A 12,690-nucleotide genomic window follows, 5' to 3' on the forward strand; every position below is an offset into this window, starting at 1 on the left:
TAATTTACAGAACATGCCCACAACTTTGAAGGTGTTTTTTTTTTATTGTGAAGCAAACATCAAATAGGACAAAATAACAGAAAATGTCAATGTGCATAACTATTCACCCCCCTAAAGTCAATACTTTGTAGAGCCACCTTTTGCGGCTATCACAACTCCAAGTTGCTTTGGATAAGTCTCTATGAGCTTGCCACATCTTACCACTGGTATTCCTCCTTGCAAAACTGATCCAGTTCCTTTAAGTTAGAAGGTTTGTGCTTGTGAACAGCAATCTATAAGTCTGACAACAGGTTTTCTATTGGATTGAGGTCTGGGCTTTGACTAGGCCATTCCAACACATTAACATGTTTTCCCTTAAACCACTCAAGTGTTGCTTTATCAGTGTGTTTGGGGTCATTGTCTTATACATAAAACAAATATACCGATCACAAATAAAAGGCACTTGAATGTGCGGGTCGGTTTGAGTAATGCACGAGTAACAATGTACAGCAGCTTTTTAACATTTTTATTTGTGATCTGTATATTTGTTTTATGTATAAACTGGTTTGACTAATTGACATCTCTTGATGTTTTTTGTTTATGTTATGTATGTTTGTCATTAGACTTCTATGCTCTTGATGAAGCGTGCTGTACGCGAAACATGTCGAGAGTAAAAGCAAGATCTACCATTTCGCATATCGAACTCAGTTTCAAGCACTAAGAGTTTATACACACCCTCTGATGCTACACATTCTTATGTTATAAGTGTATCTGCATAAGTATAAGCCTTTTTACATTGCGTCATATGTACTGAGATCATATGCTGATACTATATTGTTTCACGAAATTGTGTATACAATTTTCTTTCTATGTGTTTTTTATAAATAAATATTTATAGATTTTTTACATTAACTACTTGTACCGCCAAAAGTCCACTTTATTAGTTCAGATTACATTGCCACAGGTTTGCTGTTGTGCCATGTCCTTTCCATTTGGTTATGATAGATTTGATAGTGCTCCTAGGGATCAAACATTTGGATTTTTTTTCATAACCTAACCCTGACTTGTACTTCTCAACAACATTGTCCCTTACTTGTTTGGAGAGTTCCGTGGTCTTCATGGCAGTGTTTGGTTAGTGGTGCCTCTTGCTTAGGTGTTACAGCCTCTGGGGCCTTTCGAAAAAGTGTGCATATATAATGACAGATCATGCGACACTTATGGACATCATTTCACTAATTATGTGACTTCTGAAGGAAATTGGTTGCACCAGAGCTTTTTATGGTCTTCATAACAAAGGGGTGAATACATAGGCACAGACCAATTATCATTGTTTTATTTTTGAAAAATAGTTTTACGTATTTTTCTAATTTTACTTCACGACTTAGACTATTGTGTTCTGATCCATCACATATAATTCAGATAAAAAAAAAAAAAACATTGAACTAAAGGCTGTAATGTAGCAAAATAGGTAAAAAGCCAAGGGGGGTGAATACTTTTGCAAGGCACTGTATATGGCTATAAATGACCACTGACTGAAAATGAAACCTGAAACACAAAACACACACACCAACCTGCTGTTTTTGATCTATGCACTAATCTACAAATGGCATGTAAATAAATCAATAAGAACTCCAATAAAATATACGTGAACATTTTTGTATGAACACATTTTGTCGAGTACATGACCTAGGGTGGGAAAAGTGATAATATAATAAACATGAGGTCTTTATCTAAAAACACTACTGCCCAGCAAACTCAGCTGTAAACAAAAATAACAACAGAATTAGCTTAAAATGTGGGAAGAAAATATGAGACCATGATATGGTTACTTGGAACATGTTTATATTCTAGCATCAGTGACCTAGGTGATATTGTGAAATCCATTGTCTCCAGCTGTAAACTCTCAATTGTATATTCCAGTTGTTGTCAAACTAGAAAAAACAAAATGCAGCCAATGATGTCAAACCCTGGAATTACAAAAAAAAAATTCCAAAGTAAAATTTACTCTAGGGCATATAATCAAATCAAATATAATCCAATTAAATTAGGTTTAATGGTCTTGTGAAATGTCAAAACTCAATATATTGACATAGAACACATATATTTCTTTATAAAGTTCTCAAAGTTTGTGGCTTATAATTCACTGTCCATCTGTGATCAGCCTTCTATACAAACAGAACATGAAGGAGTTTTCTAAACTTTTCTAAACTTTGCCAAAATTATTTTAACTTTGTTAAATGGGAAAATGATTGACTAGTTGCCCCTAGTAATGTTTTTTACATTTTATATTGTAAGCCATGCTGGCAGTTTTGAGCATTGCTTGCCATTATTAAGTCATTTCTGACCATGCAGAGGGTGTTAAAGAACACATCAAGCAGTTTGAGGCATTTGTTACTGCACAGGGACACTTTCCAATTTAATAAAAAAAAAAAATCTTTGTGTGATCAAGTCTGATTCTTTTGGATGCCATGAGGCTTAAGTATTGTTTGTGATGATGTCACCATTGGGTGAGGATTCTGGAGGGCCCAGACACCCAAATAGCTCATCACAGATCTGTGCCCACGTGTCATCCTAGATAAGATATCTGCCCACAACCCCCAGATACATAAAATAAAAAACAAAAAGCCAATCTGTGAATTAAGCCATTATTGGTGTAACCCATGCCTCTAGTTGTGATAAATAAATCCAGTGAAACTTGATGAACTATTAAGGGCGGATTCCTTTTCAGATGCATATACAGTACAGCTCCGGATTCACGTAGAGCGGCGCATCTTTAGACCGGCGTAGCGCATCTAATATGCGCTACGCCGACGTAATTCAGTGAGGCAAGAACAGTATTCACAAAGCACTCGCTCCCAAACTTGCGCCGGCGTAACGTAAATTGGCCGGCGTAAGCCTGCCTAATTCAAAGTAGGAAAGTAGTGGGCGTGATCTATTATAATGAAGCGTGACCCCATGTAAATGAAGGGCCGAACGAACGGCGCATGCTCAGAATCACGTTGCATATACTCCCTAAGATACGACGGCTCAATGCCTATAACGTGAACGGAACCTACGCCCAGCCCCATTCACGTACGACTTACGTTGACGACGTAAAATACGACGGCTGTTCCCTGGTCCATACCCTAACATGACTTACACCTGCTTTATGTGGAATAACTTTACGCCGGACGTACGGCTTACGTAAATGGCGTAGATTACAGCGACGGGCGCAAGTACGTTCGTGAATCGGCGTATCTCGGTCATTTGCATATTTGACACGTAAATCAATGAAAGCGCCCCTTGCGGCCAGTGTAAATATGCGCCCAAGATACGACGGCGTAGGAGACTTACGTCGGTCGGATGGAGCCGAAATTCAGATGTATCTTATTTCAAGAATCATGTGCATAATTAAGTGGTGTGCATAGCCACGATACGCGTGAGGGAAGTGAGCTGTTGGTGACGTCGTCTCCACTCTCGGCCGGGAGTGGAGATACTACTGTGTTTGATGTCTGATGTTTGAGATCCTTAACTGAAATGTGAGTGTTTATTATGTCTATATTAAAATTATGCTGACGTTTTTACACTATTGTGAGCGTTATTCCTTCCATATGTGCCTTATGGGGAGTCATTGATTCAAATGAAGAGGGACTTGTACACTGGCTAAGCACTGCTTTTGTGGAGTAAAGTTGATCTGCAACGCTGCTGCATTTGGAGGGAAAGAGGAGCTGCCATTGGAAATCCACATTAGGCTTATTTTAAGCCTCTTAGGCCTCGTACAGACGACCGGACAGTCCGCTGAAAACGGTCCGCCGGACCGTTTTCAGCGGACATGTCCGGCCGGAGATTTCTGTATGATGGTTGTACACACCATCATACAGAAATCCGCACGTACACGATACACGGTGACGAGGCCACGCCGTCGACGCGGCGACGTGCGCGGCCCTGGAAGTTCAATGCTTCCACGCATGCGTCAAAGTGATTCGACGCATTCGAGGGATGGCGGCCGCTCGGACATGTACGGTGAGTCTGTACAGATGACCGAACATGTCCGACGGACAGGATTCCAGCGGACATGTTTCTTAGCATGCTAAGAAACATTTGTCCGCTCGAAAACGGTCGGGTGGACAAACGTCCGCTGGAAACCTGGGAAACGACGATCAGTGACACTGCCAAAGAGAAGAACAGGGAAGGTGTGTTTACACTCACCTCTCCCCGTTCTTCAGCTCCTGTGACCGATTGCGGGACACCGGCGGCGATTGGGTCTGCGAGTCCCACGTGCGCGGTCACGGAGCTTCGGAACGTGTCGCGAGGGCAACGTACCTGTACGTGCCTGTGCCCAGCTGTGCCATTCTGCCGACGTATATCGGCGTTAGGCGATCCTTAAGTGGTTAAAGTTAGGGTACGTGTTATACGCCGATAAATACGGTAATTACTAACTGGTTGTCCTGGTTAACTAAAGTTTGTGTTGGTTTATTTAATAGATCTGATAATGTTGTACCTCCCTAAATGTTAATGTAGGGATATATAGCTGACATTTCCTATTTTTCCCATCATGTCACAGATTAATCAGAAAAAAAAACGCAACACTATAGACTTGCTCAGATCCATTTATGATTTCAACAGGGCATTGTTAAAAAAAAAAAAAAAAAAAAAATTCAGTAGCTACACCCTTTTTACACATATCATTATGTGTTTACATACATGTTTTATTTAAATTATTGTATATATGTAGCACACAGTTGTACAAAGTGTTATCTTGACTAATCAGGAGGTAACTATGCAAAATATTTTTAATAGTCCAACATTTTTACTGGCTATTGTTTCTCATTTAGATGGCACAAAAATCTGTGAGTGCAATGTGACTATTATTTTATTTACTGTATTTATTGGCGTATAACACTCACATGTTTACCCTGAAAATAGAGGGTAAACTGTGCCTGCGTGTTATATGCAGGGGGCTGTGGAAAGTTTTTTTCACTGAAACTTCTCTCTTAAAGTTATACGGTACTTCATTCTGATTTTATTCCTTTGTATACTAAACTATTCAATGCGGTATGATGTAAGAACAGAATGTAAACAAGGTGACAGACATGATTATGTTAATGAATATCAAGGAGTGCAAATTGATTAATGAAGGTTATTCTGGGTTTTGAGGCAAAAACATTTTTTGGGGAATTCAGTAGCTAATAGTTAAATCCTCTGTCATGTATTTCTGTGTAGGTTTCTCATCTCAGTTTGTCCTGGTGACCACTATCATAACAGAAAATCAAACATTTTAGAGTTGTCACTGGTGAGAGGAAATATTCTAACAAGGACACCTGTTTAGTGGTTGATTTCCTGTTACTTCCTGTTATGTCTGCGGGACTTGAGAGAGGAAATCTCTCCAACTTAGCAGGATTTTTAACCATGCTCTACTCTTTTCAAACTAAGAACAAAAGTTTAAAATGTTAGATTATTTTTGACCAACATGAAAACTGGAAGCAGCACTGACCATGGTTATGCCAATGGATAGATTGTATTCATGCACTTTTTCATAACCATTGTAAAATAAATTTGAAATAGAATCAAGCAAGACTAAGATAGAATAATATGGTACCTGCACTGTATAAAGCTCTTGTAAGAGTGATTTTTCCATTCTACATCGCTCTTAACCACCTCATTTCTGTCCTCCTTTACCTTAATCCGTATCCCCTGTTCCATATTCTTCACTTTACCTTTAATTTTCCTATCCAATCCCTTAATTAGTATTGGTTTATAGCTTAAACATTGTAATGCCTCTCTTGCTAGATCCAATTTCCTGTTGGTGACTGTTGGTATTATGTGCCTTATATTGTACTTTGAAAAAAAGAAACTCTTCAATACAGACTAATAGTTAAAAAAAATATAAAAAAACACACTTGTATGCCCATTTGCTCCTTGGTCAATCTAAGCCCTTTGGGTTTTGCAAGTTACAGCAAAAGACAGCCTTTATCTTTTAATAGCTTACCTTATCTTACATTTGTGAAAATGGACCTGTCAGTGCTTGTTTTTCTATCTTAATATCATATTAAGTGATGATTAAAAAAATAAAAAACACTTAGCAGATCTATGCAACGTGTGAAATAAATGGCCCAAAGTAACATGTTGTAACTTATTTAATGGCATTTATGTGGTGCAATTGTCTCATACCATTAGGCAGCAACTGACTGTGGGTATATATTTTTATTCCGCAAAGTACAGTATAAATCAAGTGTGAAAAACAATTTAGATAACTATCTACAATGTGGAGTGCTAACATCTATAAATATAGGTTTAGAAAAGCAGAGCATTTTACCTAAAACAAAGAACATAAAACATAAAGCAAAAATACATGTAAATAGTTCAACAAAACTCAAAAAACATGACCTTTAATTTACTAATGCTAAAGTTTACTACAGAAAAAAAACTAATTACATTGTGAGAAATTGTAATACAGTATTTCATTTTAAATTACACGGATAAAAAGTAAAGTGTCTGTTTTTTTTTCTCTACAAATGTGCCTCTTTGTGGCAAGATACTGATACATCTGCCCCCTCTGGTCCTTATACTGACAAAATACTAATTTGACATTTTAATAAGAAAACATCATCACTGTGCAGGTATACAAAAAGTTTTACAAACATCATTTTTGAACAAGACAGGATTTCATAGATATAAAATAAATGTGACATAAAAAAAAGCACATATTTGACCTTCATTAACTGATTATCATGGAATGTATATGTACCCTGCAGAAAGCAAAATGCTTTTTTCCCTGTTATTCGAACATTGGGAACTTGGTGTTGTTCAAACAGGAAAACAGAGAGGCCTGATAGTTCATAGAGAGAGTTTCTGTTTCCAAATTTGTCATTAACTTGGTTCCCATAAAGGCCTAAAGGTTACTGCTCTAACTGACAAAGTATGGTTCTAGTAGGCAGGTAAGCCAGGCAATAAACACTTAATACAATCAGAAATTGAATACAACAGTCTGAAAATGATTTGTATTTTCACTAAAACCTCAAAGTAGAGACATAACCAGAAAACTAATTTTTGTTAATTAATAGACATATCCAAAACAATGTTTTCTTGTTGGCTCCAAATTACTCTATGTGGACAAAATGTTATCCCTATTATTATTTATTTGAGTACCTTACTTAATAAACTGAGCATTCTCCAGGGATACTGAGATAGATAGATAGATAGATAGATAGATAGATAGATAGATAGATAGATAGATAGATAGATAGATAGATATGTTTCATTTTTCCTCATCCTGCTACTCCCCACTGAAAAATGCAACAGTCAGCATGTGGGTAAAAGTACAGACTCTTTACTGTAATAATAATATATATATATATATATATATATATATGTATACACAGACATCATTACATGTATGTACTGTGTAAGTTCACCAACTCATACTAGGTGAATTGTAAAAACATTACTAAAAAAAGTACCATATCTTTTGCAAGCCAAGAATGTTTGCAGGGTCTGCTTTTGTAATTAACCATTCTAGCCATATCACAGACTACTTCTGTAAATGGAGGGGCTTCTTGTATTTTTCATTGTGCAGAAAACATCCTGGAACAGTTGGGTGAAGGGGGCCACTGAAGCCTCTCCATCTACAGTAATACTTTGTAGAAGTTTCCATACTTTCTGAGAGCAGGCAAGTAGTGGATTTAGGTTAGTCCATAGGGTCTTAGCCAGTCCCTGTGCAAGTGCAGTGTCCTCCAAACATCTCACCCCTAACAAGCGGAGGTCCAATAAGTTCACCCCTAAAAAAGAAGGCATTTAAGTGGCATATTCTTGGACTTTTAAGGAAAACAGCTTACAGATTATGCCTAATACTGCTAGACATTTTTATTTAATACATAGTAGAAAAATATACCTTTTTAATATCTAAAACACTTTTAATACATATGCATAGTAATTCAAAAAGCTCCTTATTGAAAAAAGAGACATAGAAAATAGACATAGAACAAGAAATCAGCCAAAACCCTTTAAATTTGTTTTCTAGGTAAAGACAGTTGTGCAAACTAAAAGTAACTTAAGTAGAAAAGTGTTCATAGCAATAACACTATCATGAGTTTTATGGAGTACGACAGGTTGTTGTCATAGTTCATCCCAGTTGACAAAATACATCTGTATAACCAGTTACTACCGTTTTCCATGCCCAAGAATGACAGATGGCTCTAGAGGGTTAAGAGCCCGGCTGGGCCTGCTTGCTCTACCACCATGAATCCGAGCAAATGCCTTGGGTGGACTAGGACCTGCGGTCACATGTTCATTTCTCAGAGGAGCAGATGCCTCACCCCCACAAGTTCTGCTAGAGAAGGTTGCATCTTTAGAGGCACTAAATAGTTGAAGGCCTTGCTGTATGACACTTACGAACCTCTGTGCAGACTGCTGATGGTGCTGGGACATTAACAGCAGGTTAGAGGCAATTTTTTCTAAAATTGCATTCTGCTGCATAAGAAGATCAGTACTTGACTTCTCCGAAGCTACAATCTGTTTCAGAGATTTATTCATATCTTTCACATGGCCATTAAGGACATTTAACTTCCTGGACATTGTTTTCCGCAATTGACTCTGTTCCGCATAAATGAGAGCTGTGTGTTCGCTGATGTCATTCCGCATAGTGGGAGGAACTTGATCACTGCTGAATGGAGGCATCATAGGCAGTTCATTGAATGTTTCATCAGATGCTGTTTTCTGTATGCTGGCAATGTGCTGTTCATCTTTTTCAGGATGTATATCCTGAAGCATAATATCATCTTTCTCTTTGATGGAGTCAAGGTGACTTGAAAGAGGAGCCATGTATATTGCTGTTTTTTCTTCCTCCATCTCTGTGAAGTCTGCCTTGTCCTGAAGTACATCAGTCATGATCCTACTGGTTGGTATTTCTAAATAAAAGGAAGTGAATGTTGTTAGATCACAATATCATAGATAAATCAAACGTGCATCCAGTTTTAAGCTCAGGAGTGCAGAACACAGTATTGCTTAAGCACTTTATAGGCAGTATTTAATGTGACAATAAGGAAATGTAATAGCGTCTTCTGAAAGCCAACCCCGGGAAGGTTTATTCATAAATATACATTGCTTCCTTGCTGCAAGTTTCTCTCCCCCTCCCATAAACTTCAATAGAGCTTCCTTAGGTGGATGACACAGGCCACAATTACTATAATTATTACTATTCACTGTGCCTTGAATGGGTAAAGAGATGGTGTCTCTTTAAAAATGTAAACAGTACCTGACCTTTTGGTTAAAAAATTTACAAATTGTAGTCAATTTGCATAATTTAATTAATATAAGTAAGACAAAAAAATGTTTAACACCTAAATGTTTACTAGCCTTAATGATGGTACTGTGAGATCAGCACTTCCATCCCAAGCTAGATGGGTTAGTCCATATTTATACCAATTAAATAATTCTAAATTGTCTTTTTGCATATATACCGTATTTATCGGCGTATAACACGCACCCTAACTTTAACCACTTAAGACCCGGACCATTATGCAGCTAAAGGACTTTGTCCCTTTTTGCGATTCGGCACTGCGTCGCTTTAACTGACCATTGCGCGGTTGTGCGACGTGGCTCACAAACAAAATTGGCGTCCTTTTTTTCCCACAATAGAGCTTTCCTTTGGTGGTATTTGATCACCTCTGCGTTTTTTATTTTTTGCGCTATAAACAAAAATAGAGCGACAATTTTGAAAAAAAATGCAATATTTTTTACTTTTTGCTATAATAAATATCCCCAAAAAAGATATAAAAAATAGTTTTTTTCCTCAGTTTAGGCCGATACGTATTCTTCTACCTATTTTTGGTAAAAAAAACACAATAAGCGTTTAACGATTGGTTTGCGCAAAATGTATAGCGTTTACAAATTAGGGGATAGTTTTATGGCATTTTTATTAATAATTTTTTTTTTTACTACTAATGGCGGCTATCGGCAATTTTTTTTTTTCGTGACTGACATTATGGCGGAAACATCGGACAATTTTGACACATTTTTGGGATCATTGTCATTTTCACAGCAAAAAGTGCTATACAAATGCATTGATTACTGTGAAAATGACAATTGCAGTTTAGGAGTTAACCACTAGGGGGCGCAGTAGGGGTTAAGTGTGACCTCATATGTGTTTCTAACTGTAGGGGGTTGGGGCTGGACTTGTGACGTCATTGATCGTCTTTCCCTATAACAGGACACTGCCACTGTGAAGAACGGGGAAGGTGTGTTTACACACATCTCTCCCCGTTCTTCAGCTCCTGTGACTGATCGCGGGACAGTGGCGGCGATTGTGGCCGCGGTCACGGAGCTTCGGACCGGGTCGCCGGGCGGCTGGGCACTTAAAGGGGACATACCCTTACGTGATTGTGCCCAGCCGTGCCATTCTGCCGACGTATATCGGCATTAGGCGGCCCTTAAGTGGTCAAGGGGGAAGTTTCAGGAAAAAAACTTTCCACGGCCCCCTGCGTATAACATGTAGGCACAGTTTACCCTCTATTTTCAGGGTACAAAAGTGAGTGTTATACGCCAATAAATACAGTAATCTATACATATGGTCACCTTTACATTTGCAACAGGCAATATCTTCTCCCAGTCTATATTAACACAATAGTCAAGTATTACTACTTTGTGATACAAAAGAAACTTTAAAAAGTTATAAAAACACATAGCGAGTAAACACAGAGTGGGCCACCCCAAGTATCATACAGCTATGTTTTATAATTCCCCAACTTAAATCTGGAAAAATGTTTTGTCTAGGTGGGTTATCTGCAGAGACAAATCTAATATTGATTTTTGACAACCCATACAGAAAACAATTACATTTCTATTATGATGGTGGAAAGGGATATTCTTTTTCTTAAGCAAAACATAATCTAAGTTACATCTCAACATTATTTTCTTATCATGTCCTTCAAAGTCTTGCTGAAAGAAAAAAAGTCACATTTTGATGTGTTACAAGAACCAATCAGCTCTTCTGTGATCCAAAGTGAATGTATCAAGCTGTGTGCGATATTAAGGTTACAAGAGTTATCTGTTTGCTATTATCTGCTTATTCTTGTTGCTCTGTAAGTATTTCTCCATTGGATGTTTTGGAAAAACTGAAACTCAAAATAAAAATGCGCACGCACTTTAATCAATTGCAAAGTCCAATCTAACATGCAGGACCATACTGATAATTGAAACCTGGACAAAATCCAATACCCTTTGGCTATTCTGAGATGGGGAAATCAAGATATATTCTTGGCAGTGACAGAAATTTTTGAGAGAGGACGATAACTGTTTAAGCTTAACCAAGTGATAAAAAATGTAACTACTAACGTTTATCTGCTTAGCAGAACGTTTTTTTTTTCCTCTCACAATAATTACTGCAGGCATGGATATTTTATAGCAAAAATATTGGCCCCTATCTTTGGTTGCATTTGCTATTGTGCTCAAGGGCAATGCCACTAGATGCAGCTGGTAAAAAGCATTTAAGTTGTAATTGTTTTATTAGATGATCCAACGTGCCAAACAAACTTTTTTTTTCACAGCTGTTGAACTTCTAACTGCAACATGAATGGGGAATCAAAACTCCCGGCTAATTAAATTAACCATTCTGTTAAATAAAGCAAAACTTTGTCATGAAATACTAAACAGATGGGTTGCTGATTTGTTTTAAACCCAAGAGCTTGTCTAGGCTGTTCACAGCCCATAGTGTTAATGTGGATGATTTGACATTACATTGATTTTTATATTTTCCCATTTTACTTCTATTACCCTTCTGGATCTGCTGATAATTCACTAATTGTGTATATAGACAAGAGCCTTATGAACAATGTTAAAGTAGATCTAAACTTAATGACTAAAATCTCATTCAAGCTTTACCGTGATAATGCACCTTCAAAAGTTGTTTTCAGTCCTTTGAAATATGCAGTTTTTAATAACATTACCCCCGATCATTATGCCACAAAGGTCCCTGTTTAGGCACTTTTGTAGGGGGACAATTGTCTCCCATCCTGTTATTGAGACTACATGAAGCCAAGCCAACACACATTGCATTGGCACAGTCCACTGTTGTCACTACCATGAAGCTTGTCCAGAGACGTTATGTGAAGACACCATTAGACCAATGACGTAAACAGTTAGGCCTCGTACACACGGGCAAACATGTACGATGAAATCGGTTCGGCGTACATGCCCGCCCGGAGATTTCTGTATGATGGCTGTACAAATCCGCACGTACACGATACGCGGTGACGAGGCCGCGCCGTCGCCGCAACGATGACGCGGCGACGTGCGCGGCCCTGGAAGTTCAATGCTTCCACGCATGCGTCAAAGTCATTCGACGCATGCGAGGGATGGCAGCCGCTCGGACATGTACGGCAAGTCTGTAAAGAAGACCGAACATGTCCGACGGGCAGGATTCCATCGGGCATGTTTCTAAGCAAGTTTAGAATCATTTGCCCGCTCGAAAACGGTCCGCAAATGTACGCTGGAATCCTGTCCGTTCGGCTGTACAGACGACCGAACATGTCTGCTGAAACTGGTCCGCGGACCAGTTTCAGCAGACATGTTCGGTCGTGTGTACGGGGCCCAAGAGGCTGAAATAAGCTATAGGATGTTATGAGCATGAAGATGAAAAAAGGTGAAAATTGAATTTTATGAAGAAATGGCAATTGTATAGGTTACACAGTGCTTTAGCTAATTAAATGTCATCTAGTTAACCACTTCAGCCCCAAA

At 38.3% G+C, this 12,690-nt stretch overlaps 1 protein-coding gene across 2 annotated transcripts in view; it reads right to left on the minus strand.

The window, feature by feature from the left end:
* Positions 1 to 7,309: 7,309 nt before the first annotated feature.
* The window catches only part of SEMA6A (semaphorin 6A), a 283,298-nt gene continuing 277,917 nt past the window's right edge, over positions 7,310 to 12,690 (minus strand). For both annotated transcript variants that reach the window (XM_040343921.1, XM_040343913.1), the window contains one exon: positions 7,310 to 8,864. In XM_040343921.1, coding sequence (XP_040199855.1) covers positions 8,119 to 8,864 — 746 coding nt within the window. In that variant the 3' untranslated portion in view covers positions 7,310 to 8,118. The remainder of the gene's footprint in view (positions 8,865 to 12,690) is intronic.

Source organism: Rana temporaria, chromosome 1 (assembly GCF_905171775.1).
Source record: "Rana temporaria chromosome 1, aRanTem1.1, whole genome shotgun sequence".
NCBI classification, from domain to species: Eukaryota; Metazoa; Chordata; class Amphibia; order Anura; family Ranidae; genus Rana; species Rana temporaria.